Source organism: Oryzias melastigma, linkage group LG11, assembly GCF_002922805.2.
Source record: "Oryzias melastigma strain HK-1 linkage group LG11, ASM292280v2, whole genome shotgun sequence".
In the NCBI taxonomy this organism is placed as follows: Eukaryota; Metazoa; Chordata; class Actinopteri; order Beloniformes; family Adrianichthyidae; genus Oryzias; species Oryzias melastigma.
The window spans coordinates 15,311,110-15,317,242 of record NC_050522.1 but is presented as its reverse complement, the minus strand read 5'-3'; the positions used below and the strand labels follow the sequence as shown (position 1 = coordinate 15,317,242).

The 6,133-nt window shown below is 46.3% G+C and overlaps 1 protein-coding gene across 1 annotated transcript in view; it reads right to left on the bottom strand.

The window, feature by feature from the left end:
- The window catches only part of jarid2b (jumonji, AT rich interactive domain 2b), a gene marked incomplete at its 3' end in the record, with an annotated part of 101,062 nt that continues 94,929 nt past the window's right edge, over positions 1 to 6,133 (bottom strand). The window contains 11 exon segments of the mRNA XM_024294410.2: positions 1 to 255; positions 495 to 602; positions 683 to 869; positions 968 to 1,098; positions 1,620 to 1,802; positions 1,883 to 1,988; positions 2,061 to 2,175; positions 2,284 to 2,354; positions 2,439 to 2,557; positions 2,639 to 2,731; positions 4,622 to 5,166. Of these exon segments, the coding sequence (XP_024150178.1) occupies positions 25 to 255; positions 495 to 602; positions 683 to 869; positions 968 to 1,098; positions 1,620 to 1,802; positions 1,883 to 1,988; positions 2,061 to 2,175; positions 2,284 to 2,354; positions 2,439 to 2,557; positions 2,639 to 2,731; positions 4,622 to 5,166 (1,889 nt within the window).

Genomic DNA, 6,133 nt, shown 5'->3' with positions numbered 1-6,133 from the left:
GGTTGATGTGGGGGGGTGTCGCCCTCAGGACACAGCTGCAGCTTTGGGCAGGTGGCTGGCGGACAGACGGGCCAGGGACACCTCCACCGTGGCGCGCTTTCTCGGCCCGCGCTTGGCTGGTGATGCTTTAGCAGGGAACAGGTCCCCCCCGCCGCCGCCGTTGGTGATGATGAGAGCTCCCCCTCCGGCGCCGTTGCTCCCGTTCTTTAACATGGCGCGCCCACACACCTGGTTCACCAAACTGTTGATTTGATCCTAGATAAGCAAAAATATGTTTATAATTTATTTGATACAAAAAAAAACAACAAAAGTTCTTATTTCTGATGATTTTTGTTGTTGATAAAACGCACAGTGATGTAATAATCAGTAACAACTCAAATACTTAATATTTAGCAAAAGCTGCTTTTCTGAGCAGCACAAACAAGATGAAGCCTTAGTTTAGTATCTGTCTCCCTCTTGTGGACAGACTGAGAACTGGAGGACAAAGCTTGTACCTCATCGTATCGGTACATCATCTTAAGGCCTCTGCAGGATTTGTGTTTCTCCACGTAACGAAGGGCACATTCCAGGCAGAAGACCACATTATCCGTCTCTTGAACCACCTGTGCAGACAAACAAACAAACAAAACATTGCAACACTTCAAAGTCTTCAGGTTAAACTCTAGCTTCTGCCAGATCTCACCATGGACAGGTAGCAGAGATGTTGACAGATTTGGCAGCGTCTTTCTGATGACTCCAGCGCCAGCCATTTTCCGCGAGGCTTCTTGCGGCCCTCGACGGACCCCAGGCCGCCGTCGTGTGTGCCGTAGCGGGCAGAAGAGAGCAAACCCGCCTTGTAAAGTTCCTGACGTTGGTGCATCTCTATGTTCCTGTTGACAAGAGAAGATCCGGATTCAAAAAACAGAACTAGCGAATGACAACAAATTACTAGATGTTTAGGGTTTTGTTTTTGAGAGCTGGAACGTGCCTGAGGTCTTTGAGTAGGGCAGAGATGGTGGTGAGAAGAAGGCCATTGTCCCTCTTGGACTCCGAGGTGGCGATCTGATACAGTAGCTTCTCCATGGAGAAGGGTTTGGCTATACAACGACACTTCAGGTCCTACAAGAGAAAGAAAACAAGGTATGATGAATGAAAATGTTGTAGGAATGTTGATCAACCGATGAGTTTTTAGGAGGAACATGCATCAAACATTAAACCAGACTGAACTTTGACCAGTCAGGGAGTCGGATTTGGTAGTTACATATGGATTACTTTTCTCTTTTCATTATTGGAAGTGCCAACCGTTTGAAAATTGATTATTGAGGAGAAATTACTAATTGCGGTTTGTGTCTGGATGGAGTCTTTCATATATCAGAAAATAGTTAAGACAGAAAAGTCCTGGAGCGAGATTAGCACTGCTTTGACAGCCTATTCCTACAGTAGAAGAAGGGCTAAATAAATCCATGTTCCTGCATGCAGATTTAGCTCACACGCCCAGAATGATTGTAGCTTTATATTCAGGTGCAACTTATAAGTGATTATTTATATATTTATTTTGTGCTGCGAATTATACTCTGGAGCGACATGTATGTCAAATATCTCCATGTTAATTTCCCATAACCCTGCACTGATGGTCTGACCTTTGCGGCCTCATAACCCAGGTTCATCCAGTGTGGCGTGGCGAAGTGGACCGTCTCCGACACGCTGTAGCCACAGCACACTTTGGAGACAAAGGCACCGGGGAAGCAGACCACAAACTGGCCACTCCGCTGGACCGTGCGGTAAACCTTGATGCCTTCACGGCATAGCACCTCTGGAGAGATCTGTGAGAGCAAGAGAAGAGTTAACGACCGAAGCAGAAACAATCATAAAAATGATATAAATGAGGGACCAGAACAATCACCATGATATTCTTCTCCAGCATTTCTAGTCCTGGGGTGCCGTTGGCTTGAAGCAGTGTGTGGACCACCTTGTCCAGCTTAGCCTTCTCCTCAGCAGGGACAGAATACCTGCAGAGAGGACGCAGAACATTCAGACGTTTTATCAGGACTTCATGAGAGGACAACACCAACCATACCTACCAAATGCAATCAGCACCAGTGTGTAAGTAATCAATATATGGAAGGCGGTTTTGGTCTCTAGACCAGCATGAGGTAGAAAAGATCATGCCAATGTTTAGCCAGGGAACAGTCACCCCTGCAGAGGAGAGCAAAGTGTAACTACAGGTGGCATCAAACAGGAATACAACAGAATTAAACACAAGTTTGTTCTTAGACACATTGTAACAGATTGGCTGATCCTTACCCGGCACAGCACCCAGATGCCTCAATATGGATCCAGAGTTATTGGGGAGGACAGTGAGGTTCCAACCATGTCTGGGAGGACAGAAAACAGAAGCTCGTCTTAGTTTTCCTGAGAGATCTCTTTGAAAGTCCAGCTTTTGCAGACACCACACTCACTTTGAAAATGGCTCTGACTTTCCTGTGGGGAAACCACTGCCGTGTGTGCTCGTGTCCACCTTCCCACAATGCACTGCCACGTGGGAGTCTCTCTGCTCCACGATCCTCCAGTACTCTTGCTGAAACACCAAAAAAGAAAAAAATTTTAGCACTGATCCTGCTTTTAGGAAAGATGTCCGAGTGCACGTCAAACTCCTGACCTCGACCTCGGCGGCCCCCGGCTCCTTGTTAAAGCACATGGTCATGGTGTTGCGAGCTATCCTGAAGAAGTTGGTCAAGGACACGGATTTCCCCTGCAACCAGAATGTAATGTCAAACACTGGAAGGGGCGGCGATCGGGGGGTTTGATGGGGAATGCAAACTGAGAGCTGGAATCGAATAAAACAATGAATTAAAAAAAGACAGCTGGAAATCGATGGACTCCTTCACTTCTGTTCATAGACCGAAGAACGCCGATGGGTTTAAAGGTCATCACTCCACAACAAACTGCTCAGAACAGCTTCACCGCTAAATGGTTACAACCCTTTCTCCCTATAATCAGAGGTAATGATAGCATCCACACTGTAACACAGACTCCATAGAAATAAGTCAAAACAAATCCCTTCTTAAAATAAGCAAACAAATCTGTAAGAAAAATGGTCTTACCAAGAATTCTTAGTCTAAGACAAAAATTTTAGTCATGTTTTCTGACAAAATTAAACTAATAAAACTAATTAAACTTTTTTTTTTCAATTTTCTTGAGTCCTTTTACATTCTTAAGATATTGCAGTGAAATTCCACAAGTCCAGGTAGTGACGGCCGTTCTGGTGTAAACCTGCACCTATCAAATCTATTGATCATTGAGTCCATTCATTTATTAAATCGGGGGGGGTCACATCCAGGGATTCTGTTGCCAAAGCAACAGAAACAGGAGTCGAAAGAGATTCGGTTTTTGGGCGAGAGGAGATACAACAAACATGGCCGCCGCTTTCCTGCGGTGATTGACAGCCTCCACTCAAATCCGTGCAACAAAACATCTCCAAAATAAAGAAGCCGTTTAGGGTTAAAGTGATGAGAGGCGACAAAGAGCAAGGTCGTCGTCTGCCGACGGAGGGTGGGAAGCATAGAGACAAAATAGAGAGCGTTCGGGATGGGGGCAGGGCTGCCGGAGCGTAGTGGGGTGGGGGCTTCTGACCTACATTTCAGCTGGCCACATCCACACAGCTGCCCACAGGACGTGAGGATGGGAACGCCACACGTGACTATAAAGGCGCCTCAACCTTAAAACTGAAAAGACCGACACCCAGAAACGAGCTGCTGTCACTTATGAGGAAATAAGACAAACTATGTTGTGAAATGAATCGTGAAATGCTTTTTTTTTCTTTTTTTTTGCACTTTTCCTTTTTTGTTGTTGTTTTTTTTTGTTTTTTTTATATTGTTGGGTAACCAAACCTCCTGCTGAACATTTGCACAGATTTGAAAGTGCAGCAGCGCGTCAGCTGCTCCCATCTTATACAGCAGGGACAGAAACACAGTCAGGTGAAGAAGAAAAAACTGAATTTTTGATCAAAGAGCATAAACACAATTTTCAGGTATAAGTAGTTTGTTTTACCTTAACCTCTGAGTTGAAGGGATAGAACTGAAATGGACACAAGTTGATGCTAGACTAAGGAAGAAAGTGGAACGGACGTAAAGTCGGGGCGCCAATGAAACCTTGGCGCTCCTACTTCCACCATCAGTGGGATAAATCTTATTTTCAGGTTTGCAAACTTGTTTCTTTAAAGTTAATAGTTGCAGGAGGAGGAGCCTGCTGATAGAAAGGCGGAGCCAGACTTCACCTCACGTTAATCGATTGGTGAAGAGCAGCTAGAAAGGAACAGAAGCATCGAGGTGAACTAGCAAACAGCTTCTCCGCATAAACCTGATAAAAGATGCCAGGATAGAAAACAAAAGAATCTAGTGGACGGTGTAAACGTGTGTCTGATCAGTGAGATTAGACGAAAAGTTAAAAATCAGGAATATGAGGCAATGAGGAAGCAACGTCCACTGATGCTTCCCTGCCGTTGATGGTAACTGCTCACCTTTAAATGACAATAAGAGGCGTTAACAGCACTTATTGACTTCAGGTCACATGAGAAGAGGAAATGCTGCGGAGCAGAGCCTCTCGTCTGGGATTTGAACCGTAGCAGTGTCTCCCATCTCACCTTGTAGATACATTTGTGTTGGTCGCCGGACAAGCTCCCGTTCTCCTGCCCCGGATGCGGCTCCTCCCGGTGCGGCCTGTCCTCTTTGCCTTGTTTTTCCTGAGCGAAGAGCCGGCGCCGGCCCGCTTTGACCTGAGCCTCCAGTTCCTTCAAGCGGTGATAGACTCCGTTGGTGCGGTGGTGCCCGGTCGTCCCTCCCACGATCCCGACGAGCCCGTTCTTTGGCTCGTAGCGGGGCAGCGAGAGTCCGTTGGGTGCCGAGGAGTCGGACAGGCCCTCCAGGGGGCCCCGCCGCGACTCCAGCTTCTTCTTCTCCTCCAGCACCTCTGTCAGCAGTCGGAGGCGCTCTTCGGCACTGAGTGAGTCGTAGGAGAGGATGTACTGGAGGTAGGCCTCCTGCAGCTTGGCCAGCCGGTCCTGCGCGGACTTGGGGATGCGAAGGAGGTCTGCCAGCTTGGTCCACTTCTTCAGGTCCATCACCTGCTGCATGCCACCCATGTCGTTGATGAGCTGGAAAAACCGCGACAGGTCCACTTCACAGCCGCCTGCACGAGGAGGAAAAACACAACATGAACACGTGAATTTACTGCACAAACTCCAACAAAAATCCATAACTCTGGTCCTTTGTGATGATGCTTAAAGTTCCACTACGATCCTCTTTTTATGCATCTTCAAAGCATTCTCTGTGGTTTATTTAATCAGGATTTTGTCAATTTAGTCAAAATTGTTGCTTTCTAGAACAAACCATGGTTTTCAGATGATAAAGTGCTAGAGAGCCTAAGTCACAGCACCAAAAAAAGAATGATAAAGAAAAAAGAAAGTATCTATTTACAGTTATTTTTCTAAATACGTGTGGCCGGTGCTGAAACTTTTTCTTGGCCGCACGGATCCAGAGGAAGGGTCGAGGTTAGGATTACAGTTACAGTTAAACCACTAAATGCGTCCTGAGTGTGACTGTTTCTGCAGCTCACCGCTCCTCCAGGGGATGGATCTAATGTGGAGACCCTCCACATTCTCACTCCCAACTCGTCATATATGGATGTACGATTCGAGCCCCCTCCGTCCCTAAATGGTCACTTTTTTGAAGTGCTGGTTCTTCTCATTAATTCAGGAGTCTCCAACCCTCGAGACGTGGTAACGAACGTGGAACCGGTACATGGTTAGGGTACACTACTGCGTTAGGGTACCAGGTTAGGGTCAACATCTCGAATGTTGGGGACCCCTGATTAGCGTCTGGATACACAAATTTTTGTGCAGGTCGCACATGAATACGTGCAAATACCATCAGCACTAAAATATAATATACAAGTCCCACTTTAGTGAGAAAAGAGCAACACTGCCATGCCCGGTTTAATGTTCCACTCACACCAGACGTCACTCACACCTCAAATTTGCGTCCTCTTTATTGATGTGAATCAAATTCGATGCTCAATTATGCCAAACAACGGGAAAAATTGTGACTTATACTCAAAAAATGACGGTAGTTTCTAGAGTTTGTTAGAAGTTTTTGCA